Source organism: Rhinatrema bivittatum, chromosome 12 (assembly GCF_901001135.1).
Source record: "Rhinatrema bivittatum chromosome 12, aRhiBiv1.1, whole genome shotgun sequence".
Classification (NCBI taxonomy): domain Eukaryota; kingdom Metazoa; phylum Chordata; class Amphibia; order Gymnophiona; family Rhinatrematidae; genus Rhinatrema; species Rhinatrema bivittatum.
Window position 1 is genome coordinate 29,457,546 of NC_042626.1, and position 26,807 is coordinate 29,484,352.

The following is a 26,807-nucleotide window of genomic DNA, read 5'->3' on the forward strand; positions in this document are numbered from 1 at the left end:
TCCCCAGATCTGCCGGCAGATCTCGCGGGGGTCACTGCCGCGCGGCGGGAGTGACACCCCCCCCCGAGATCTGCCGGCAGGAGCGGGAGGAGTCAATGGAGCCGGGTGAGGGTTGCGGGAAGTCGCGCTTACGGCGCCGGGAGGAAATGGAGGTGGGTGAAGGGAGGGACTGAGTGGGAGGGAGGGAGGGAGAGGGGGACTGAGTGAGTGGGAGGGAGAGGGGGGACTGAGTGGGAGGGAGTGAGGGAGAGGAGGGAGTGAGGGAGAGGGGGGACTGAGTGAGGAGAGGGAGGGTGGAGAGGAGTGGGTGGGGGAGGGGGGTGGTGAAGAGTGAGGGGAGAGAGAATGAGGGGGAGGTGAGAGACAGAGGGATGTAGCCCGTTTTAACGGGCTTTACGGCTTGTACAGTAATAAGCTAGTTTTTGTAAATCAGAACTATCATCTATTTTATCAGACCAATACATTGCATGCAAACTTGCCTATAAAGTAATGTATCCCAATATCTCCCAACAAGTATTATAATGCTCTCATCTAAGTAACTTCCAGGATGTAATCAATCCGTCTTTATATCAAAATCAGTTAGTAAGGGACCATTTTTGGTGACCCCCCTCACACATGCAACAATAATTTTGCCTGAGTATGTCATAGAAAGCAGGCATCATCTATGGCATTTATCAATTCTGGCACTGGGACTGGATTACTCTTTGTACTGAAAGGGAGACCACCAATCACCCCCACTAGGCTATGTGCTCGTTATTGTCCTGGAAAGGCAGACATGTGTTGTAGACTCCTCTCATGAGGACCCTAAAGAGATGGAGACATGGGTAAGATGTTTCCTCTGGTACAGAGAATGTTCTAGGTAGACAGGAAGACATTGTAACTGGGATTTGGCCAGTAGATGGCACAACAGTGGAAAATTTCAGTCAGTCTTTTTTCATAGTAAGAGCTGTCTAGAATAGATCTTCCTTCCCGCGGAATCTGAAGGGCTGAATTTGCAATAGGAACAGAAAAGCTGAGCAACCCGTTTGCGGTGCACCAGAAAGCAGCTTGGGATTCTGAGGGCAAAGAAGTCCTGGTCCTGGGACGTAATGAGACGGCATCCAGTCCTAAGTCCAGATGGTTCCAACAAATGTAAGTCAAATGTTAAAACTCTTTCTCTCTCTGAAAGTTCAAATTTCTTTGTATTGGAAGAAAAATGTACAATCAGTGCAGGAAAAGGCGTGTTTCCTTTCTTCAAAGCTAGTGAAAAGTCTGAGCGGGAGGGGGAGAATCGACAGTAAATCTTGTCAAGCAATAGTAATTCTGCACCAGTTTAAACCAAAATAATAATTCCATGACAACTTTCAGCCAAATCCATTCAGCCGTTTCCAAGTTTCAACATACATGTGGACAGACGGATGACAATTAAAATGGTTTACCTCATATGTAAGCAATAAAATTTTCCAAGTATCCTTTAACTCTAATAAATCAGAAATTATGCCACTTGATACAGGTGTTCCACAAGGTTCTTCCCTTTCTGCAACTTTATTTAATATATGCCTTCTTCCACTTTGTCAATTGCTCTCAGGACTTGGCTTAATATATTACATTTATGCAGACGACATCCAGATCCTCATCCCGATCCCAGATTCTATTGATCAAGCATGGAATTATCTAACATGTATCTTAATGTAATTAAACATTTACTAACCCAAATGAGACTATCAATTTAGATAAAACAGAATTTTTATTACTCGAAAGGAAAATCGATGTCTCAAATATCAACAGAATAGTGCAGATCGAAAATCTGACAATCAAATTAAATGATAAAGTACGAGATTTAGGCATCTGGTTAGAACCTGAACTAAATTTTAAAAAAACATATCTCCTTAAGGGTACAAGAAGGTTTTAGTAAACTTTTAATGTTAAGGCGCCTCAAACCCCTTTTAGAATATAATGATTTTAGAACCATTTTACAATCTCTACTTTTTGCTGAAATCGATTATTGTAATTCTTTCATGCTTGGCCTTCCAAAATCAACGATTTGCTCGCTTCAGATACTTCAAAACGCGGCGGTGAAACTACTTACTGGTTGCAAAAAATCAGACCATGTAACTCCCATCTTACAAGCATTACATTGGCTACCTATGGCCAAATGGATAGAATATAAGTTCTTATGTATTTTACACATGGCAGCCAGGCGGAATGGTTAAACACCTCTGTCAGAATTCACACTCCCCAACGTAATCTTCAATCCTCTAATAAAGGTCTATTATCAATTCCATCCTTGCCATCGGCACGCACGCTCCTGATCAATTTAAGAATGCAAAGTGATCTGAAACTGTTCAGAAAACAGCTAAAAACCTGGCTCTTTGAGCAGGCATATATAGAAACATAGAAATGAAGGCAGAAGAAGACCAAATGGTCCATCCAGTCTGCCCAGCAAGCTTTCACACTTTTTTTTTTTTCATACTTTTCTGTTACTCTTGTCCCTTTAAATAACTCTTTTGGTTCTATTTCCCTTCCACCCCCACCATTGTAGATAGCAGTGCTGGAGCTGCATCTGAGTGAAGAATCCAGCTAATTGGTTTGAGGTAGTAACCGCTGTAATAAGCAAGCTACTCCCATGCTTGTTTATCCAGCCTGTGAATTCAGTCTTTGTTGGTTGTTTGAATATAAATCCTCCTTTAATTCCCCCTGCCGTTGAAGCAGTGGGCTGCACTGGGTATGTATTCTAAGTGAAGTATCAGGCTTGATTTGGAGTAGTAACCACCATAACAAGCAAGCTACACCCATGCTTATTTGTTTACCCAGACTATGTAATTCAGTCCTTGTTGGTATATGTCTGAATATAAAACATATTTTCTTCATTCCCCCTGCCGTTGAAGCAGAGAGCTATGCTGGATATGCATTGAAAGTGAAGTATCAGGCATTTTTGGTTTGGGATAGTAACCGCTGTAACAAGCAAGCTACTCCCCTGCTTTTAAGTGGATGCAAATCCTTTTTCCACATTTCCTCTTGCCGTTGAAGCATAGAGCAATGTTGGAGCCGCATTAACCGTGTGTATGTTTATTGAATAAGGATATTCATCTCCCGGTAGTAGCCGTCATTCCCGCAAGCCACCCCCATGCCTCTTCTCTTCATTCACATCCTCAAGACTTTATTGATCCACAGTATTTATCCCTCGCCCCTTTGAAATCCTTCACAGTTTTGGTCTTCACCACTTCCTCCAGAGTATAAAGAATGTAATTGCTAGCAGTGGAAGTGCTTTTATGTCATTTACATTTCAATTTTAAATGTAGTTTTAAAAATAGTATTTATGCTAGTGCATTAATAGTTTTAAGATAGTTTTAATAACTCTGCCCGGGAATGTTAACGTTTTCATTTTTTATTATTCTATCTTACTTTAGGAAGGCTGGTTGTTTATGACTTTTATATCTTTTTCATCCTTTACTATTGTGTTTTTATCTATTTTTACTGTTATGAATATATTTTTATATTGTTTTACAGATCAACTTTTTATTTTCTTATGTTTGTGAACTGTTGTGACGACCTGTGCTATATGACGGTATAAAAAAGTATATAAATAAATAAGCACTTTTATTCCAGCGAAATGCACCTAAAAATAAAACAAGCAATACCCATGTCTATTCTTTTCTGCTCACACAAAGTCTTGCAATACAAAACATAATAATCTTCCCCTTTCCATATCGCACATAACCTGTTCATTGCTCTTTGAGTTTTTATACAAAATATCCTCTTTAATCAGATTAGAAATTGTAAATGCTTTAGTCTATAAAGTCCAAGAGGTAATGGATGTAGACTCTAAGGATATATCACTAAACTTCATGCTTTGGGGAGGAGGTTACAGATTACTCTCAAGTGTCGATCCACACATAACTTGAACTATCCTCATAAAGACATTAACTGCAGCCTCTCTCATGCACTTTTGCTCTCTATCACAACTAAAGGCTTTCTAACACACACTCACTTCCACTCTCCCCCATAAACACATAGCCTCCTATCTCATACATATGCACACACTCCCAGACATAAACAAAGTCTCCTCTGTGAGACACACACCCCGCCTCGCTCATACACACATGCACACTCCCAAACACACAACCTCCTTTCTCAGACAGACACATATACTCCCAGACACAGGTGGTTCACTCTCCCTTTCCTTGAAAGCTTCCTTGCCTTTCACCTGTGTTTCCCTTGTGCCCCCCAGGGGTGGATTGGCCTATCGGGGGATCGAGCTTCCCCCGGTGGGCCAGTCACTCCCATCACGTGGTGTTTTGTTTTTTTTTTTAAAACAAGGATTCCCACCAAAGAAAACGAGAAGGGCTGCTGCGGCTCGAAAATATATCCTCAAAGTCGCGGCACAGCAGTTGAAGCCGGGCTTGAAGTGAGGCTTGTGGGCTGCGTCACAGCTCGTTCTGCTGTGCCTGAAGAGGACCTGTGAGCTGCGGCAAAGCCCATCCTGCCGCGGCGTGAAGAGAGATTGGCACGCAGTGCCGGTGCGCCACCATTCTGGGGGCGGCGATTGTATGACTCCTCCTTCTTCCTGACCAGCCCTACTATCTCATCTTTGCTTTTTTCCTCCTATCAGTAACATATTGTTGAAAAGTTATTTATTTAAAAAAAAATGTGTAGCCCACTGATCTACAAAACTCAGCAGGTAACAACCAGACATATAAAATTGTTACAATGCAGATGAAATTAACAGTACAAAAACCAAACCACAGACAAAATATAATAAAACAATTAAATGAAATAGACACTATCACACAGTAAAATTAACAGTGCACTTAGTCCTGACCAATATACTACCCCTGAGGCCCTAGGACCTAAATTCCACCCTCTAATGCCAAAATAAAAGCAGAAGTAAAAGGGAAGTCTGAGGGAATCCAAGATGGCTGCACACTAAGGGACATTGCTCTGTTGATTCCCCTCCTGCCCTTAATATCTTTGTTTCTTAAAAAAAATGTACCTTCTTTAATATGGGCAAGAGGAAGGGCAAGGCTAAAGCAAATATCTGAAGGTCCATCTTCAACCAGTTCAATGGACAAACATGTATTCCGGAGCCAAGATCTTCCTTTTGGCTCCGTCAAGACATCTTTGGGCAGCTTGTCGAGCAGTGGCCTGTCGCCAGCTGCCCCAGAGCTTGATTCATCTCTATGTTCGGAGCAGCGTTGAGTCCCTCCAAACCCGGCCCTCCCCCCCCCCCCCCCCCCCCCCCCCCCCCCCCCCCCCCCCCCCCCGAGAGTAACACTGACACGATTGCCTTGCACCCGTCGCACTTAGATGACACACTCAGCCGATTGCTTCGGCGTCGGGAGGTGCCCGAATGAAGGAGATGAACCACAGAGCTGATGGCTGGTCTGTTGGGGGAACTGAAAGTCTGCCTGCTTCTTCCTCTCCTGCTTCAATCACGGCTGGGACCATTTTCCAAGAGGTAATATTTACATCCATGGTTAAGCTTTCTAACATCACCTTGGACATAATCTGGGAAGCCATAGGAAATCTTTCTAATCAAGTTTCCTAGTTTGTGTAACATCAACGTAGTTATCCAACTCATTTCAAGCCTCTCATTCTCAGTTGCTTGAAATTAAATCACAAGTGGACTCTTGCGAGACTAAGGAGGTAGCCTTGCAGAATTCTGTTGAAACAATCTCGGTCGGTCATCTGCATTTACATAACAAGCTTGAAAATCTTGAAAATGTATGCTGCTGGAATATTAGGATTATTAATTTTCCACAAAAAAGGCTTAACACTCCAAGGGAAATGCTACGCAGATACTTTATGGAAATTCTATCTGTTAAGGAAAGCCTGCTTCCTCCTATCTCCAAAGCCTACTATGTTCCTGAGAATCCAAAAGCTGTTCAAGTGAGGGATGCTCCTGCTGATGTTGGTTTATCAAATTCTTCTCATCTCTCTTCTTTTCTTGAAACCTCGATGGATTAAGCCATTATTTCTTCTGTGTTACTTGTAACCTTTGCCTTGGACTCTGATCGGGACTTTATTCTGAAATTGTTTTTTTTGGAAGAGAGATGTCTCCTTCTTAGGGCTTAAGATTCCTACGTTCCCAGATGTGTCCAAAGTAACTCAGACTAAGAGGAAACAATTTTTGTTGATGCATCCAGCTGCCTTGAATATGGGGGCTTCCTTTTGGCTTTACTTTCCTTGTAAAAGTTTCAAAGGGTTAAATATGTCTTCTTTGATCCCTCTCAGTTAAATGTTTTCCTTAATGATAGAGCACCCTCAACACCCAGCCAGTAACCTCCGTGAATATTTGAAGATTCTAGCCCTTAGCACTGTTTGGTTTTTTCCTTTTTTGTTTTTTTTTTAGATGTGGCGACCAGAATTGAACACAGTATTCAAGGTGCAGTCTCACCATGGAGCGATACAGAGGCATTATGACATTTTCTGTTTTATTCACCATTCCCTTTCTAATAATTCCCAACATTCTGTTTGCTTTTTTGACTGCCGCAGCACACTGAACCGACGATTTCAATGTGTTATCCACTATGACGCCTAGATCTCTTTCTTGGGTTGTAGCACCTAATATGGAACCCAACATTGTGTAATTATAGCATGGGTTATTTTTCCCTATATGCATCACCTTGCACTTATCCACATTAAATGTCATCTGCCATTTTGATGTCTAATTTTCCAGTCTCACAAGGTCTTCCTGCAATTTATCACAATCTGCTTGTGATTTAACTACTCTGAATAATTTTGTATCATCTGCAAATTTGATTATCTCACTCGTCGTATTTCTTTCCAGATCATTTATAAATATATTGAAAAGTAAGGGTCCCAATACAGATCCCTGAGGCACTCCACTGCCCACTCCCTTCCACTGAGAAAATTGTCCATTTAATCCTACTCTCTGTTTCCTGTCTTTTAGCCAGTTTGTAATCCACGAAAGGACATCGCCACCTATCCCATCACTTTTTACTTTTCCTAGAAGCCTCTCATGAGGAACTTTGTCAAACGCCTTCTGAAAATCCAAGTAAACTACATCTACTGGTTCACCTTTATCCACATGTTTATTAACTCCTTCAAAAATGTGAAGCAGATTTATGAGGCAAGTCTTGCCTTGGGTAAAGCCATGCTGACTTTGTTCCATTAAACCATGTCTTTCTATATGTTCTGTGATTTTGATGTTTAGAACAATTTCCACTCTTTTTCCTGGCACTGAAGTCAGGCTAACCGGTCTGTAGTTTCCCGGATCGCCCCTGGAGCCCATTTTAATGGGGTTACATTTGCTATCCTCCTGTCTTCAGGTACAATGGATGATTTTAATGATAGGTTACATATTTTTACTAATAGATCTGAAATTTCGTTTTTTTAGTTCCTTCAGAACTCTGGGGTGTATACCATCTGGTCCAGGTGATTTACTACTCTTCAGTTTGTCAATCAGGTCTACCACATCTTCTAGGTTCACCGTGATTTCTTTTCATTGGACCCTCTCTCCTTTGTAGACTGACATTGTACTAATTGAGATCTTATATTTCCTATTGTGTTTTTTTTCCTTATATTTTAACTTGATCTCTATTGTACCATTTCTTGTCAAGTTGTTTAACTTGTTAACCATTTAAAAATGATAAATAGGGAGTTTTAAAAAAAAGCAGAAGTAAAAAACAAAAAAAAAAGCATTAATATTTTCTTGGGCACATATTATCATGTTCATTCCAAAGAGAAGGAGCCACAACCTGGAACATCTGGTCCCGCGATTTTTTCAAACGTAACATTTTATGAGACAGGATTACCAGGAAGACCTTAAAGTACAAGCAGGGCAATAATGTATCAGTTCAGGGGGGACATTTAGGCAATAAACCATGAATCAATTTAAAAAAACAATGCAAAGACTTTATATTTGATCCGCCAGCAGATAGGGAGTCAGTGAAGCTGAATCAAAGCTGGCGAAATATGAGCACGGGGAGGCAGATTTTATAAATCTGCGCACATGCGTACTTTTGTTCGCGCACCAGGCGTGAACAAGAGTACGCGGGATTTCAATAGATACGCACGTAGCCGCGCGTATCCATTAGAATCCGGGTTCGACGCGCACAAGGCTGCCCAAAATCGGCAGCCTGCGCGCGTCGAGCCGCGCAGCCTGCCTCCGTTCCCTCCGAGGCCGCTCCGAAATCGGAGCGGCCTCGGAGGGAACTTTCCTTCGCCCTCCCCCCACCTTCCCCTCCCTTCCCCTACCTAACCCACCCCCCAGCCCTATCTAAACCTCCCCCCTACCTTTGTCGGCAAAGTTACGCCTGCTGGAAGCAGGCGTAACTTTGCGCGGGCCGGGCTGGCTGCTGCGCTCCGAGTTCCAGTCCGGGGGCTGGTCCGGAGGCCGTGGCCATGCCCCCGGAACGCCCCTGGGCTGAAACCACGCCCACGGCGCCGCCCCCGAAACGCCACATCCCTTGCGGCACCCCCCCCCCCCCGACACGCCCCTCCATGCAAGCCCCGGGACTTATGCACATCCCCCCGACACGGGACTTGCAGCACGCCCCCCCCCCGACACGCCCCTCCATGCAAGCCCTGGGACTTATGCGCGTCCCGGGACTTACGTGCCGCCGAGCCTATGCAAAATAGGCTCGGCACGCGCAGGGGGGGTTTGGGGTAGTTTTCCCGGGGGTACGCGCGTACCCCTTTGAAAATCTACCCCAAAGAGAATAACCAACAACAAGATGTGATGTGGAGTTCTGTATCAGTTGTAGAGTTTTTAAGGAACACTCTATGTAAGGAGAATTATAACAGTTTTGTCACCGTGCTTTACTGAATTGGCTGTTTTCTCCCCTATTGGCATTTTTGCACTCCTGACCTCTTTCCCACCTTCTCTCAGCTTTTCAAAGTATTGTTTCCTGTCTTTCAGACACGCCTAAGGTTTAGAATTACCACCTCACCCAGTTCAACCTGAAGAAGCTAATCCAGTCCTGGTTTTGCCCCATGGCATGCATGGAACTGTCACCCTAATTTTCATAGGGAAATCAGAACTAGAACACCATATAAGCAATAGGACAAAACCAAGATGAGATGAATCCGAGTTGATCTGGGTAGGTTGCAGCTTCCAGCATTCAAAAAGTACGTGCTAGAGATTTTTTATTTTTTTTTTGTGGTTTGTCTTCTAGAACTGTACGAGAAAGTAGGATGAGAAGGGAATTCCCCTCTCGTCTCTCACAGCAGTGACTAGAATAACCTTACTCATCTCCTCTTGGGAAGGAGAGCATTGCTATGAGTACAAACGAAAACAGTTGGCCAAAAGACGGCAAAATAATTTCCCAGCCTGTGAAAGAAATTACTCGACATGCGCTGAAATGTGTTTTTCATCGGGGTGATAGGGTCTGAATGGAGCTGTGACTCCTCACAGAATCTGAGCAGGTGACTCAAAGCGAGAAGATGACCTAAGGCAGACTTCGAGGAAGGCCGTCCCGTCCTTAACATGGACAACGCCTTATATCTGTACCATGTTCACTTCTTCTCACACCTCCATGCGCCAAAGCCCGGGCACCATCTGCCCTCCAGTTGCGGCTGTGCCTTTTGTTTCTTTCTTAATAACAATAACTAAAAACATATTGGGATCCTGCTCAGCTGAGAACCTCGTCCTGCTGTTGTGGGCTGTGAGAAATAAAAACACATCTGCTCTGTAAACTATGCAGCACTGTAAGGAACTGCTTTCTTGTGCTCTTTTAAAACAAATTCTCAGGAACTAATTCTAATTGTTCCTTTCGCCTTTTCTCCCCCCTCAGTTCACAATGATGACAATGAACCAGATAGTTGGGCACTGGTTTTTTGTTTGTTTGTTTTTTTTTCTTTTGCTTGCTTGGATTGCTTTGTGGTTTTTGTCTCATACAAAATCTCCTCTTCTCTCACACACCCATCTCACAACTGCTAACAGTTTTTTATTTTTGGCATGCATCCATAGTCACGGCGTGTGATGAAACAGACTTCTGGAAGAGACACGGAAAGACGTCCAGCGAAGTGCTGATTAAGAACTGGGTGCATGAGACCCTTGTGGTTTATCCAGAGGCTGCAGACAGCTGCATAGTATTTGAGTCCCGGACCAGGCAGCAGAGGTTCCAAGGTATGCAATGGCTTCCCGGGTGCTTACTACCTCCGACGGGAGGGGGGGACCCACTGACTCGAGTCGGCAGTCCGGCCTTTTACTCCAGCATGCATGCAGGGGGCTTGGAAGTCCTCATTCTGAGGAAAGAAAGTGTGTTCGCTGCAGCATCTGATTTGGTTTAAAACATTTTTATTTGACATGATTTAACCTTGGAGCTTTGATACATTTCGTTTGTTTGCTTTGAAGTACCATTCCTCGGTTTTATTTGGAGCTCCATTGAATTTGTATTCCTTTCTGATTTGTCTATGATCAGTGTAATGGCTTCGCCCCCTCCCCAGCCCTGTCTCTCCGATCTGCATTTTTCACCTTTCAGAAGTGGCAGCTGGCATGTGAAAAAGTAAGTGGAGTGATCTTTGTCCCTCCCGCCACCTGTACTCTGCCCTCCCCTCCGCACTCTGGATCCCTCTGCCTCCCCTCCTTCATCCTCCTTGGTTACCGTATTGCGTCTCAGGTCAACCTCCTCCCGATTTGCCTCTTCTGTAAAGAGGAAAAACACTCACCCTTAAGTTGCAGGGAACCACTCCTGACTATTTATTTATTTATTTGTATGCTTTTATATTCCGAAGTTTAGCGAAAGACTACAAAGATCTATTGAAGAGCGGACCCGCCAGAACCTCTCTGACTTTCCTTACTACTCCATGGCTTTGTAATCAAGGTGGGCCTTTACCCCACTGATTTATCCGGATAAGTGACGCAAATCTGCTCTGTGCACCCAATTGTGCTCCTAACTTTAATCATTTGAACTTGCGCAATTTTCTTATGAATGGTCGACCTTTACACGCATAATTTATTTATTTTATTTATTTTAAATCTTTTCTATACCGTCGTTTGGAGGTGACCGTCACAACGGTTTACATCAAGGCACATAAAATTAATGATACTGTAATTTGCACATTTACATGAGTGCCATAAGGTTCGGTAACATAGTTAGTGATCAATAATGTTAAATGTAATTAATCATGTCCATGTCTCTATCTCAGTTTTTATTACAGAATTAACTTTAAAATTGTGACTTGTCCTTTAAAGACTACACACTTAGGGGCGGATTTTCAGAGCCCTGCTCGCCTAAATCCGCCCAAAACTGGGCGGATTTAGGCGAGCAGGGCTCTGCGCGCGGGGAAGCCTATTTTACATAGGCCTACCGGCGCGCGCGTCTCGGGCGTGTCGGGCGTGTCGGGGGCGGGCCCGGTCGTCGCGGCGTTTCGGGGGCGTGTCGGCAGCGTTTTGGGGGCGGGGTACGGGGGCGTGGCTACGGCCCGGGGCGGTCCGTGGGCGTGGCCGCGCCCTCCGTACCCGCCCCCAGGTCGCGGCCCGGCGCGCAAGAGGCCCGCTGGCGCGCGGGGATTTACGCCTCCCTCCGGGAGGCGTAAATCCCCCAACAAAGGTAAGGGGGGGGTTTTAGACAGGGCCGGGCGGGTGGGTTAGGTAGGGGAAGGGGGGGGAAGGTGAGGGGAGGGCAAAGGAAAGTTCCCTCCGAGGCCACTCCGATTTCGGAGCGGCCTCGGAGGGAACGGGGGTAGGCTGCGCGGCTCGGCGCGCGCCGGCTATACAAAATCCATAGCCTTGCGCGCGCCGATCCAGGTTTTTAGCAGATATGCGCGGCTCCGCGCGTATCTACTAAAATCCAGCGTACTTTTGTTTGCGCCTGGAGCGCAAACAAAAGTAGGCTATTCGCGCTCCTTTTAAAATCTGCCCCTTAGTGAATACAGCAGTGTGTGTGGATGTTATATTGATCGTGCTTTGCTTGTCCCTGGGTTTTTATTCTCCCTTCTCTTTCTGAAAAGCTTGTTTAAAGAGCCAGGTTTTTAAACTTTTTCTAAAGGTTTTGCTGTCTCTTTGTAGTCTTAAATCTAGGGGCATGGAGTTCCATAATATGGGTCCTGCCAGTGATTGCACTCTCTCTCGTACCTGTGTTAGTCTTGCAGTTTTGACTGATGGAATGGTTAGGAGTGCTTTGTTTGCTGACCTTAGATTTCTGTTAGGGATGTGTACACGTAGGGCTGTATTTAACCAGTCTGCATGTTCGTTATGTATTAACTTATGTATGGTGCACAGTGTTTTGTATTGTATTCTTTGTTCAATGGGAAGCCAGTGTAGTTCAGCCAGTGTTTCGGTGATGTGATCTCTTTTACTTTTGCCAGTTAAAACTCTTGCGGCTGAGTTTTGCAGAACCTGCAATGGTCTTAGTGAGGTGTATGGAAGACCTAGTAGAAGTGCATTACAATAATCAGTGCTCGCAAATATTAATGCTTGTAGTACCGATCGAAAGTTGGCCGTTGTCAGAAGTGGTTTAAGTCTCCTGAGGACCATGAGTTTAGCGTATCCTTCTCTTACTTTTAGAGATATGTGTTGTTTTAAGCTTAGTTCGGGGTCAATTATTACTCCTAGATTCCGTACTTTTTCTGCAAGTATTATTTGTTGATTGTTTTTTAGTGTGATTGGACTATGTTTGATTTCCGTATTTTTTCTCTCTAAATGTAAGAATTCTGTCTTCTCTATATTAATTACTAATTCCATTTGGTTTAGTAGCTGTTTGATGATATCTTGATACATGTTGGCTAAGTTTAATGTTTTCTCAATTGTATCGTCAATGGGTAAAATTAATTGGATATCATCAGCGTATATATAGTGTGTGATTCACACTATATATACTCAAATTTTGTAAAATGCAGGCAAGAAGGAAATTACCAGTCAGCCCAGTATACCTGCAGCTTGGGAACACCCTTCTGGTTCTTCAGCCTGACGTCTCCCACCCCCCCCCCCCCATGTTACCCAGACTCCTCAGCCAGCCATTTGTTTTCACTTTTAAGCTGTTTACAATCACTTAAACCAGACATTCAGCAGCAGTAAATATTCGCGGGTAAAAGACTTCCGCACGTCACTTTGGGAGGTTGTAAAATAACGACTCATTGATGTAAATGTTGGCTCCATCCCAGAATGCCCCTAACACCCACCCACCCCACCCCTTTTTTTAACATGCATTCTGTTGGCTTGCACATTCGCATACGTGCATGCACTTTGCCTCTTTTAAAACATGAGTTGCTCACGCTCGTCTCAGATACTCGCCTTTTTAACGCCAGCACCTCTTTTGAAATTCACCTCTAAGTTGCTTACTTCCAAAAGTCTTAGACCACCATAACTTCTCTCTCTCTCTCTCTCTCTCTTCCAAAAAAACAAATACACATTCTCCTTCCAGATTTGGGGGGGGGGTTTGACACAAGTGGCCAAGGCTTTCTCCTTTTTTTCCAATTCTTTATTTTCAATTTTTGAAGTTTTTCCAGGAAAAACATCCTTACAGAAAAACAATGTTTCATAAGGAAAAAAAACAAATATTACAAATATGACATATGTTCATCATGTATATTCACAGACATTTATATTATAAGAAAAAAATAGCAATTAGGGGGCTGAAAGAGCATTTTTCATCAGCAAATAACATCATATACATCAATAATAATGATGAACACGCCAGGCTTACAACATCCAAACTTTCTTACTCAGACCGGGCCTGTTGAGGCAGCAGTGAGGGAACGCCCAGCCAGAAATTCTTTTTATTGTTCAGGTTCCTGAAATATATAATTCATATTTAAATATCTGATGCACACCTTACAAGGATATTTCAGGGTGAATCTTGCTCCCAATGTTTGAACATTAGGTCGCATGAATAAGAATTCCTTTCTGCGTGTCTGTATAGCTTTTATTACGTCTGGAAATATCCATATAGGACTACCATAAAAGCAAATTTGCCTATTTCTAAAGAATAAATGCATTACATGCTTACGCTCAGATAGGAACGCGAAAGACACCAGCAAAGGTTTCCTTTGATTGACCTCTTGTTCAGAGGACATTTCCAATATGTCTGTTAGATCCAACGAAGGAATTTGTTCTTCCATCTGAATTCTTTGTTGTAGATAAAATGCTTTCGTAACCACTGGGAAGGCCGCTTCAGGAATTTTCAAATTTTTCTTCATATAAAGCTTCAATAATTCCAGTGGTGATATTGATTTAATTACTGGAAAATTCAATATGCGTAAATTGTGGGCCCTTAAAGCATTTTCAACTATTTCTAATCTTTTTGATGTTATTCAGTCTGAATCAATCAATTTATTCTGCTTAGCTTCTGCTAAGACTATTCTTCTTTCCAAATCTTGTGCTTTATCAGTGAAATTAGTTATTAAATTGTTATTTTTCATTGTCTGATTTTGAATTTCCACAGTCACTTTAGATAAGCTTTTAATAGAGCTTTCTATAGCACTCAGTCAGCATTGTCCATAGTCCTTCCAAAGATATATCATCAGGTCTAGCTGTAAGGGAACTCATGGAAAGAGCTCTGAGCTGTTTCACTCCCTCATCCTCAACAGCTCCCCCACTCAACCCGCTTACCTTGTATTGTTATCAGTCCAGCTGCTTCCTGAACAAGCGGTGAAGAGGCTCCCATAGGGTTCTCCATCTCTCCGGGACTTCCTTCCTCCAACCGATATTCCTCTCTATCTTCCCCCGAAGCCTCAACACGCTCTGAAGCGGCCGTCACCGACCATCACCATGGCCGCTCCTGCCTCCTCCACAACAGGGCAAGGTAGTGCAATGCTTCCGGGGTGAGTGGTTTTGCGCGGTGATCCGGGGCTCAAAGTTGTATCCAAGGTCAAGGGGGAACGGCACATGCTCCTGAGCCGTTCCCTCAGCGACGGAGCTTTCCGGTGTAGAGGGTGTAGGTCCCACGAAGAAACTGGGGATTGTAAGCTATCAGAGGTCGGCTACAGGTGAGCTAGAACTCTCACCTCTTAGTTGCCCCTTTCGCTTTGTATGAGGCATAGTTTGTTTGCAGAGTATAAGAAATTCAGGAAAGAAATTGACAGCATTTCCTCCAGCATCTCAAGCGGGGCTATGCCTCGGCGGCCATCTTGCCCCCAAGGCTTTCTCCTTTAAGTGCTTTTATTAACAGTGTCAAACATCAAGATATCCGCATTCGTCATTTACAATATCACTTTCTTCAAGTTCAGTTGCCAAATACAAACACAGTCCAGCTAGGGAGCTAGGTTTCAGGGGCTGCCTTACCCTGCTTACTTACCTATTTTATCTTCAACACTTCCAAGCATAAATTCAGGCTAGCTATTCTCGGAGGCTGCCTAGACCATGTGTACTCGCGTAGTTTCACTTCACAGCCAATCACTCAGGTCAGCCATATTATGGGAGCTGCCTTCTTCTAGAGTCCCCCTGCCCCATCCCCTCCTGCTTTCTTTACATCTCTCCCCTTCATGCTGATTAGGGCAGGGGGAGGAGAGCAGTGGTGCCTTGGGCCATGTGTCCTCCTCTTCCTCTTCTGCCACTTGGCCCGACTGCCGCTTTGAGCCTCGTGGCTGTACATGTGGGTCAAAGCAGTTTAGTCGCGTCCAGAGCTGCGGACATGAAGGATGTGGCCAATGCACCACTGTTCTTCCATGCCTTCTTCTCCTGCCGCAGAACAGCTGCTGCCTGCACGACCCCGCCCGGGATCTCCCGCAGCGACTGTGCCAGATTTTGGTTGGGCCATGGTCTCTGTGGTCCACCCCATTCCAGTGCCCGTGTTCCAAGTTGATTACTTGCCTTTCGTTTAGCACAGCAAGGCAAGTTCCAGAAATACAACTGTAACCCCATTCATGGGGGCAAAATGCACACCAATATGGCCATGAAAGATTTGCCTCTATGGGGCTTGAACCACTCCTGGCTAGCTCAAACACAGTCTCTTAACCCCAAGGCCTGGATTCTTTGTTGGGGGGGGGGGGGTTCCCCTTCAAGGCCCAGAGTGCTAGGGGTGACTCTTTGGTTCCTCTCTTGTCCCTGGGAGAAGGGTGTTTTCTGCTTTTTTTGTATGGGCTCCAAGTGCCAAATAATACACTGGTTTAGTGTTCAAAATTAAAGTCTTTACTGATGGAAAATCAGATGAAATATGGCACAAGAAAAACTTGGTCCTCAGCACCACAGACTCTCTCGTTTGTTACAATTTTTTTTTCTCTCTCTATCTGTGCAAGTGTCTCAGTTACCAGGGCCAGGGCAACATCCACCCTCCGGGGCAGGAAAACCCCTTCCAAAACCGGTAAAAGGTAATAATGCACTCTCTGCAAAGAGGGTCACAAACCTCTCTCTCCCCGCGGTGAAGACCCCTGATGGGTATCCTCAATGATCTCAAATGGCTCTTCACTCACAGTTAGTTGATCCTCCTTATTCTGATTCCCTAATGGGGGGGGGGATCCAATCTGTAACAAGGAGCTCCAGTTGTTCCTTCTGATGGACAGGAAGAGAGGCAGCCAAACACTTCCTTTCAGATCTTCCCCAAACTGAGGTAAAACACCAGAAGGTCCTGGCACCGGGTCACCGCTTTTCTTCTGTCCTCACAGAAGGTGCAGGTCGTCAGCTCTTCCCTAGCCTGGGACTCCCAGAGAGAGGATTCCTCGTGCCCTCTCCCCGAGCAGTGTCCAGGGGTCCCACCAGCCTTCTTACAGATAAGAAGTCTCTTTAAGCCCGAAAATCAAGCCGGGATGCAGACCCCTACCCACCAGGGCAGATCTGCGACCTGGTTCACAGGCCCCAAGCATGGTATTGCTTGAGGCTACTGAGAAGGCCCACAAATCTGACTCAGGCAAAGGCTCCACCTGCCTGCAATAACTTCAAAAGTAACTTACCCAGCGTAAGGAGACCGGAGAGACCCTTACGCAATCTAAAAAAAAACACTGCTGCTCTTAAGAAAATATTGAACAAATTGGAGAGAGCAGGTTGCTACATTCAGGGGTCTAATTAATTTTAGTTTAGATTTTATTATGAGCAAAGTAATAAAGCCAGAAAACTGCTTGCGCTTAAATTTAAAAAAAAAAATTGTCCAGAATTACATTTTACAAGTTAGGGACAGAGAAGGCGATATTCTCTCTGATCAAGCTACTGTTGCAAGGAGATTTTCTCAGTTTTACCAAGACTTACACTCGGCCGATTCAAATATCTTAGATGTCGAAATAGCCAGCGCTCTCTCTAACGTTCAGATGCCGGTGTTAACGGCTGACATTCAATTATGATTGAATGCAGAGGTTCTGGCACTGGAGATTTTGCAAGGAATAAGGAACTTAAAGCCAGACAACTGCCAGCCCCCAGGTTATTCCTGTGTTCCCTGCTAGGTTGAATAAAAGATTCGGTAAACTGCTTGTGAAATCGACATGTGCGTCATACGAAAGCTTGGAGGGGGTTTGTTCCTCCTTCTGTGAAGCTAGTGGATATAACTGTCTCACATACAGAGGGTAAGGACAAATAGGCAGCTCACCTTGTTAAATAGAGAGATAAACATTTTAGCAAGAACTCTGGCTAGTAGATTAGTGGGGGTGGCTCAGACTTGGTCCATGAAGATCAGTTTCATTCCAGGCAGACAAGCTTCAGATAACAGCCATAGATTGCTTAATCTTATTCAGGTAGCACAAAAAATATAACTTTCCGATGCTCTTGCTGTCTATGGATGCTGAAAAGAGGGTAAACTCAGGAGTAATCTTAGGAAATATTGGATGCACGGAACGAAGGTGGTGGAGACAAAAACAGGATCTGAATTCAAGAAAGCCTGGGATAAATACAGAGGATCTCTGAGGGAATGGAAGGTATTATTAAACTAAATTAATTGGGTGGGTGGGCAGACTAGATGGGCCATACGGTCTTTTTTCTGCCTTCATGTTTCTGTGATTCTATGATAACTTCCTCATATGGATTAAATTAGCTATGTGTAAAAATAAATTAGCATGTGTAAAAATAAACGGGGGCTATGCTAACTCTTTGCCCCTATATAGGGGAACGAGAGGTGTGTCCATTCTCTCCTCTGTTATTTGCGTTGACAATGGAACAGACGGCAGATAAGATATGACAGATATTAAATATGGCATTGTGTGCTGACAATATTATATTTACTGTGGTGAATCTGCTATTATCTCTTCCAATTTCATCACAAGAGTGGAGCAGTTTCGGAAAAGTGGCTGGATTGAAGGTTAACATGGGCAAAGTGGTGGTTTGGAATATTTATTTATTTATTTATTTACATCTTTTTACTATACCGACATTCAAGACGAAGGTTCTTATCACACCGGTTTACATCGAACCAAAATTGGAAAAATTACAAATAACAAGTGTCTTTACATCAATTAAATATAAAATATAGATGAGAGAATAAAGTATAACAGGGGTGTGTGACATAACGTATAACAAGGGCTGATCAAAAACAATGTAGAAGGAAACCACATGAGAAGAAACTAGATTACAGACTATCTCCGCATGTAGTACGGATCTTGAATAGGAACAGGGTAAAAAAAGGGGGGGGAGGCCACAGGGATCAGGAAGGGAAAGAAAATTTGATGTAGTAACAACAAGAGTTGCCCGTTAACTGCTTCGGGAGTCCGTCTTAGTGTCGCGGGAAAGGCTTGTCTTTTACCCTTGTTTTCTGGCAAGGGTAAAATATTAATGTAAATTGTAAAGGCACTGCAGGGTGCTAATTTATGCAACGCTTTCTGTTTAAATGGGCTGCAGAGTATACACAGTATTTAGGAGTGGAAGTTACTCCAGTTTCCCGCAGATACAACATTTCGTAGACCAAAAAGAAATAAACAATTGCATAGCTAGGAGTAGGACCGGTATTGAAAGTCTAGATTTTCAAAAACATAAATCCAAAGGGATAATCTCTAAACTTGAAAACATGCTTATTGTATCCATATGTGGTAAAATGAAGCATGAATTATCATGGGAAAGAGAGCCTAATAATGTTATTTAGGGATTGGGATATCAATAGGGAAAGTGTATCTAAATCCTCTCTCTCTGCTAATATTTTGGAAAACACCTTAAAATCTACTTTAGATGGTATTTGGTTCCTGTGACAATCGCTGCCTAGGCCCTGTACGACCCACTGACATTTTCTGCAACACACTGTTCAGAGCCAGCCACTTGTAGTAAAAACAGCTTTATTCCAGATATCAGTGTTCACTTCACACTTGTATTTGTTTCCAGTTCCTTTTCTGAGACACCAGGACTACCCCAGTAAGATAGGTTGGCAAATCCCTGTAGATAGCTGTGTCTCCCAATCAGTAACGCGCCTTTCCAGGGCTGCTACCTTGATACTAATTCATTCCCTGCCTTGGGTCTCCAAACTGCATTTCCCAGCTGCCCTGTGCTTCCTGTTCCTTCTGGCTTTACAATCCCTTAAGCCAACTTCAGTTTACGTCTTCTTTCCCCCTTGAAGCAGTGTTTCCCCTGGTCCTCCCTTCATAGCTTCCGCTGCCTTCTGGAGCCCCTAACAGTTCTCTCTTTCTCTCCAGGCTGCTCATGCATGTGAAGCCCCTACTTCATCCCAGTTCCCTAGAGGCTGAGTGGAACATTTCCTCAAGCCGGCGATCAGTATCAGCATAAACGTGGACAAATGGATTCTATGTCACATGTTTGGTGGGAATGTCTGCTGATTATGTCCTATTGGAAGAAGGTTCAAGGTCTTGTGTATGAAATAGCCGGGGCTAATTTGCCCTGGGATTCAAAATTATTTATTTTTTTGTACGACAATTCCTGTTACATTTATTAAATTAGGCAAGTTAGCCAGACAAATTTTAATGGCTGCTGCGTGTGAAATTGCTCTGTTTTGAAAGATTGAAGATGCTCCGAACATATTGTCGTTACATAACAGTATTTGGCACAGTGTTGCAGAGCGATACTATTTCACTTTTTCATTCTTTATGGAGACCTTTGAGGAGTGGGGTAAGAAACTAGTGAAGATGGTGAATCTTGATTGCCCTTAGATTTACTTTCAGTATATGGCTGGTCGCTTATGAGATTGCCAGGAAGTGGCGTGGGGAGGAAGGGGAATTGGGTTTTCAATTTGGAACACTGAAAAATGGTAAAATATTTTCCTGTCTGCTTTGGTCGAAATGTTGTATTACATTATTATCTTGACCTGTATTAGACCATTGCTTGGCTCTTAAACACTTCAAGTAAAAAAAACAAACCACTACTACAATAACGCCCGGAGCACTGCATTTCTGTACTTCCTCTGACTTAATATTGCGGTGATTTTAAGTCAGAGGAACAAAAAGGAGAATGTTTAAAAAAAAATGTTTTTTTTTTTAAAGTGTGCAGGCAGTTAGGTTAGGAAAAGGGACGCTGAATTAACGAGCATCCATTTTCCTGACCTGTGGCTGTGCAGGAGAGGTTGATCTGCGCGTGTTAGGAGAGCGGACGCTCAATCATGATCACCTGTTTTCTCCAGGCCGATATTGCATCGGCCCGATAGGTATTACTGAGAGCATCCTCAAAAGTCCTTACTGAAAAGATCTAAGTAGCCCAGTGCTGTTTGATCCCGCCCCCCATATGAAGGCATTTAAAAAACAATATAAAATCTTAAATTTATATCTCACATCAACAAGAATCCAGTGAAGATTCTACAGAATTGGGGTGACATGACCAGCTTTCTTTGCACCCAGCTGTTGTATTTTGCAGCAACTGCAAACATCTGATGCCGGTCTTAGGCAACTCCCGCTAAAGAGAATCGTGATAGTCTGGGCTAGTGTTTCCCAACCAATGGTCTGGCTTTTGGGCTAGTCACACTAAATATGCATGAGACGGATTTGCCTACCTTGTACACCAAGTGAATTGACATCAATCTCCTGCATATTCATTATGGCTTATCCTGAAAACCAGATCAAAACTGTTTACCTCCAGGAGAGGGTTGGGGAAACCCTGGGCTAGTCTTATATTAATTAATTCCCCTTTGCATTGTACCTTGTGTTTTTTAATTCAGCTTTAGGAGCAATGACATTTTTTTTTTCTTTTTAACCTTTGCTTAATTAAAAAAAAAAGTCTTCATACATTAAAGGGGCCCTCACTTGTTCTTGGTTTTGCCTGGACCTTTTAGTAAAATGAAAGCCAAAGCAACGGGGAAGAGGGCAGCCTACGGACAGGAGTAGAGGAGCCGATGCAATAAAGTGCACCCAGCATAGCACACGGGTCTAGGTTTGGACACACGTTTTAGATACGCTAGACTAGCACCCGAGGCAGTAAGGAGATGAGCACATCCAAAATGTGTGCCCTAACAAATGGGTACCCGATAGCACCCATCAGATGTAAATTCCATGTGGATGAGGGCATTAGCTATTACCCCCCTATGCAGGAAGGCGTTGGGCGCTCACCACACACATTTTAAAGTGAAAAATGTAACTCCAGCCTCAGAGGTGGAGTAAAATCAACTTGCAGGCAAGGGCTCAGGAAAAAAAGTAAAAAAAAAAAAAAAGGTTTTCTGTGTTGTGATAAGCGTCTCCTCCCCCTTAGTATCGTTGTGACACTTTAATTTACTGCTTGCGGTGGAGAAAAATAATTGTATATTTTGACTTGATGAAAAGAAATCCACTTTTCTTGTGGCCGCACAATTTAGATGTCCACAGCAAGGGGCGGCCTAATATTTTGCTGAGGTTGCTGAAGTGAATTATAACAAAAAAAAAAGAAGCAGGATGAAAACAGATGCTCATACTGAGCGCCCATTGCAATAGACTATTGAGCGCTGCAGACACACAATTCTCCTTTAGCCCGCCCTTTTCAATGCTGCCTCTCATTTAAATATTGCATCGGGCGTCCAGGGGATGTGGCTGCATGCACATTAAGGCAACGAGCGCTCGGTACTAGCGCCTGTTTTCAGCCTGCTTTTTATTGCATCGGCCCCTAAATCAGGGTCGATGCCTTAGGTGAACCTTCTGCCTTGCGCCTGCCTCCTCCCAGTCGTGCCTGCCCCCCTGGTCTCGGCCCTGACTCCTGCCTCATTCCCGCCCAAGTGTGTGCTTCTCTGGGCCGTGAGCAGGATGGGCACCGCTCGCAGTCCACCGAATCTCTACTCCTCTTTGCCGCAAGCGGGATAGGCTCCGCTCCCACCCCCACATGGCTGCTCTTCGGCGGCGCCTAATAGTCAGTGCCCAAAGCGACCGCCTAGTTCGCCTAACAGGACATGCCGGCCCTGCCCTAAATTTGACTTCTTTTAATAAAAAAATCTGTTGCTGCAGTCGTAGCTTTATTTCTCTCCACCCCCCACACCTTTTTATTTTTGTGGCACACTTTCTCCATCCAGATCTCAGAGTAAGGGACCTCCTGATCAAACTCCTCTTGGCTCTTGCCAAAATGTTTATCTCTAATATCAGGAAGCAGCGTTTGACCTGGGATTCACCCTTGGCCTGAGGGAAAATGTTCTGGACAACGGCGCAGTCCCACCTCCATCCAGAATGATATCTTGCGATGTCTGCCGGTTTGGTGGATGCTTTCGTTGACCAGGGGAGACTAAATAATGTGTTCTGTTTATTCCTAGCTCTTCTGTTTATTCCTAACTCTTTCAGATTATGTTGGAGTGGAGGAGTAGCCTAGTGGTTAGTGCAGCGGGGGGTATCCCGAAAACCTGACCGGCTTGTGGCACTCCTAGGTTACATCAATGTCTTTTTAGATCTTGCATAAAGGGAAATATAAATCTCCATCAAGACTGATCCTTTCCATTAAGGAGGGGAAGGGATGGATCGGTCATTCATCGGTCTAAGATACATCAGATTTCCCTAATAAAAGCAGGGCTAGGAGTCTTTGCATGCAATGGAGTTAAACCAGGACTGCACCCCACAGGGCCAGCTGGTCACCCTAACTGGGAGTCTGGGAAGCCCCAGAATTCAGACAGCATCGATGCCTCCTATTAACACCACATTCTAACTTATGGCTTCCCAAACATATCCTGTCGGGTTCTCAGAATATCCAGAATGAATATGCATGAGATATACAACATACACTGGAGATGCAATATATGCAAATGTATCTCAGGCAGTCATTTGGGATATCTGGAAAACCCAACAGGTTGTGGGGTCCATAGGATAGACTTTGGAAGCCCCATTTTCAATTTTATTCTCCCTGACCAAAGCCCAAGGCTGAAAACCACAGCATGTAGCCAGAAGACAATTAGAGTGTTACATACCCTTTTTGATCCTTTAATTACACCTACATCTTATTAGGGAACAAAAAATAGAATGGCTTCTTTTAAGTAAAGTAGCAGATTAGGTCTGTGCAGCCTTACTAGAAATGAAATACCTCTATATATCTAGTTTTACAGAAGATGAGCCCTCTTGCACAGCTTCCTGTCCACACTCAATCCTTCCCCTAAACCACCCTCAGCCCTCCACCATGTACACCCATATCCCTACTTCCGGGGACAGTAAGCCCCAATGTTTTGAAGCCTAGCAGGTAGAAGAGCCAGCAATGCATTATCCTAGCCCAGGAGTGCCACAGATAGGGCTGGTTTTCAGGATTTTTACAATGAATATGTATGAGTTATATTTGCATGTGGTGCCTCCATTCTATGCAAATGTACCTCATGCATATTCATTGTGCGTATACTGAAAACCAGACCTGTTTGTGGCACTCGAGGACTGGAGTTGCCCATCCTTGTCCTAGTCAATCCTATATCAAAGGATAATGCGCTCATAACTAATCTAACTGACTGAGATATTTATAGCACAGGTAGACAACTCTGGTCCATGAGTTCCACAAGCTACTTGGGTTTTCAAGTTATCCACATGGAATATTTCTCAGATGCATTTGCATGCAAATTCATTGTGAATATCATGAAAACCCAATTGGCTTCTGGCACTTGAGGATTGATTTGCCTACCCCTGATCTATCATCATGGAGGCTCCAAACTGTCTTATCTTCAAACATTTGTGTCACTGGTCCCCTCCTAACTCTGCTGTCCTCCCAGCTGTAGCTCTCAGTGTTATATTTTGCAAGAGTCCCCTGAGAAATCTCAGAATCAGTAACCTGGTAGTTTTTTTTTCAGGCCAAAGCTTTAGTTTGCACTTAACATTGGGTTCTGTTTTTATTTTTGCTCTACAGATGACTGCAGCATCAAGCTACACGAGTACAGAGACACTGGTCCCAGAGAAGGCATATCTGTAGCACTTACAGTTCAGAAGGGCCGGAAGAGCTACCTCATTTACTGCACAAGTGAAAAAACACTGCAACTGAAGGTGATTACTGAGATTCAAATGTACTTAGCTCTCTGATCCAAGCAAGGCTGCTGCTTGCTCGAATGGTTTCTGTAACCCCTTCTAAAGTCTCCTTAGTCTAAGACAGAGCTTCCTGAAATTAGGTCTTCAGAATATCCATAATGAATATGCATGCGATAATTCTGCAAGTACAGGCGACCCCCACATATGCAAATTTATTTCTCCTATGGGGACTCCAGGAGGTGTCTGAGAAGCCCTGATCTACGACATCACTGTGGAGAATGGCCACAAAGCAGTGATCCTCAATCTGGTCCTTGGGGACGGATAGAGGTAATTGCTCCAGACCCCGCATTCAAGGGGGGCTCCGTGCCACCAAGGTAGCTCCACTCCCAGCATTATAATTTCTTGTCAGCTTGGGGATGGATGTGTCAGCATCCCAGGACCCCAACACAGCTGATTTGTCTTGAACCCCACACACCCCTAAGGTCAGCCTTGTCCTGACGAGTTGGGTTTTCAGGATATCCACAGTGACTGTACATGAGATATATTTCCATGTTGCACTGCCTCCACTGTATGCACATATATCTCATGCCTATTTATTGTGGACATCCTGAAAACCTGACTGGTTGGAGGATCTCCAAGGACCGGATTGAAGACCTCTGCTATATATGTTGCACATTTTTACCTTGCGGTCTGATTGGCCAATGGTCAGTCAAGGTCATGCTGAGTCACACTTGCACTGGTGTGAATAAGAGGACAACAAACTAATTTTCCCTTGCTATGGGTGACTCCCAGCAGATGTCTGCATCATTCTGTGAAGCTCATATCGAGTTCTCACAAGAAATGTACAATATTTAGGAAAGATTTAAGTAGCAGTACATTGTTCTTTAAACAACCTTGCACTATTATATTTGCAGTTTTCTTTTCTATTCTCTTCTTTTATTAGCTGAAAATTATAGTGCAAGTTCTGTCATCTATCCTAAGATGCAATTATTATTAACTGATTCCCATCCAACACTAGGCTTCCCTACAGGGCCTGCAGCTCAAACCCTGCTATCTGCCTCATCCTGGTGTCACTGAACAAATGATGCTCCATTTGTATCTTCTGCGGTAATACAATGGGTCATCATACATTGAAAGCAGCAATCATACTAAATTTAAAAAATGGTTTTCTTCCTTGGCCTAGAAATACCTGGTCTCACAACTGCAGCACCTCCTGTTGGCTAAGAGGGAGAATCACTCATTTTGCATCAGCTACACTCCTTCCTTCCTGCCACTAAAGGAAGATCACAACCATGCACCCTGTTGCCTCAAGCAGACCAGTGAGTCCCATGTAACAAAAGAGCAAAGATGCATACATGAGAGGGCCTTATAGCAGGGGTGCTCAAATGTCCTTGGGCACTCCCCACCCCCAGGTTTTCAGGATCTCTCAATTAAAAATGCATGAAATTTATTTGCATGCACTATCTCCTATGTATGCAAATATTTCTCTTGCATATTCATTAGGGAAATCCTGAAAATCCAACTGGCTGGGAGGCCCCCAAGGACGGTTTGAGCACCCCTGCCTTACGGATAGGGTGATCATGTATCTCTAAACTGAAGGGAACAGGGAGGCTGGTTTTACCCTAGTGCATGCATGGAGGGACTATAAAATGACAATAAAAAAAGAACTCATTTCCTGCATGCTCTGGGGTGAAACCAGGATTGGCTCAGCTTATTTCCCTTACCATGGAGCTATATATTTCCTACTTATTGGTGCAATACAGAAACCATTTCACTGGGCAACATTATAACATGCTTCTTCTTTTCATGGTTCCCTCTTTTCCTTTAAAAGGAAAAGTAAGGTGGTTCCAATGTAGCAAACTATTTGTATTTATTTATTTTAAAGCGACTGGAAGCCCCCCTTCCCTATAGATAGTTACCCCATAATGCACTGGGGTTTACTCTGCTTCACTGTGGCCATCCTCCTGTAGAACGAATTCAGCCCGAGGCATCACTGGAATAGTAAAGAATGGAAAGTCACTTTAAATATGGCCGCTCGGAAATTCTCCTCAGCTAGGCCTAACAGAAGGCTCCAGGTCACCAAAAACAGGCCGAGCCAGTCCTGGTTTTGTCTCCATGGTATCTCTGGATTTCTTAGAGAAACTAAATATGGAAATCCAGACATGCCAAGCAGCAAAACCAGGATTCACGTTGCTTTTCCTTCAAGACATGGAGACACCTGATCCTTGTCTGGCTTTCAGTATTCAGATATTAACCTGACTCTTAGCCCAAACATTTATCCTTAATATTCTTTGTAGATCTCTTGAAAAGTAGCCGTCGTGGCCCCTGCGGACTGGTGTCGTGCACCCCCGCTTCTTAGCATCACCCATCAATGATCTAGAGGGATTTTACCTTTGAATAATCCGTTCTCTCTCCCCACAGGAAGGGAATGCTCTGTTGTCCATTCCAGGAGACAGAAGTGAATATATTTTCTATCAGAAAGACTTCCGTGAAGGGGACACGGAAGCATTCAGTTTTGAATCCTCATTTCTAGCTGGATACTACTTAGCCTCTGAGCAGGAAAATGGACAGAAAAAAATGATATTAAGGAAAAGCCGGGGTGAAGTGGATGAAGAGCTCCGAATGCAAGTCATCTATGTTTAACCAGTTGTGACCCCAGTGCTTAAATAAATAGATACATTCTTTGCATCCTA

General features: G+C 43.9%; 1 protein-coding gene across 3 annotated transcripts; it reads left to right on the forward strand.

The window, feature by feature from the left end:
- The first annotated feature begins 88 nt into the window (after positions 1 to 88).
- IL18 (interleukin 18) lies at positions 89 to 26,807 on the forward strand. Of its 3 annotated transcripts, none has more exons than XM_029572255.1 (5): positions 89 to 152; positions 1,002 to 1,131; positions 9,914 to 10,072; positions 23,999 to 24,132; positions 26,536 to 26,807. In XM_029572255.1, exons 2-5 carry the CDS (start codon positions 1,089 to 1,091, stop codon positions 26,755 to 26,757), a joined length of 558 nt encoding a protein of 185 aa, XP_029428115.1. In that variant the 5' UTR covers positions 89 to 152; positions 1,002 to 1,088; the 3' UTR covers positions 26,758 to 26,807. The 3 variants fall into 3 exon arrangements, with proteins under 3 accessions (XP_029428115.1, XP_029428117.1, XP_029428116.1); XM_029572257.1 differs by lacking the exon at positions 26,536 to 26,807 and adding an exon at positions 25,298 to 25,501; XM_029572256.1 differs by lacking the exon at positions 89 to 152 and having other exon boundaries at positions 337 to 1,131.

Excerpts from the sequence above, each read along its gene's own strand:
- IL18 (XM_029572255.1), top strand. The coding sequence starts at position 1,089 with ATGAGACGGCATCCAGTCCTAAGTCCAGATGGTTCCAACAAAT. Across the intron at positions 1,132-9,913 it reads TCCAGATGGTTCCAACAAAT|TCACGGCGTGTGATGAAACA; the intron begins GTAAGTCAAATG and ends ATGCATCCATAG. Across the intron at positions 24,133-26,535 it reads AAAAAACACTGCAACTGAAG|GAAGGGAATGCTCTGTTGTC; the intron begins GTGATTACTGAG and ends CTCTCCCCACAG.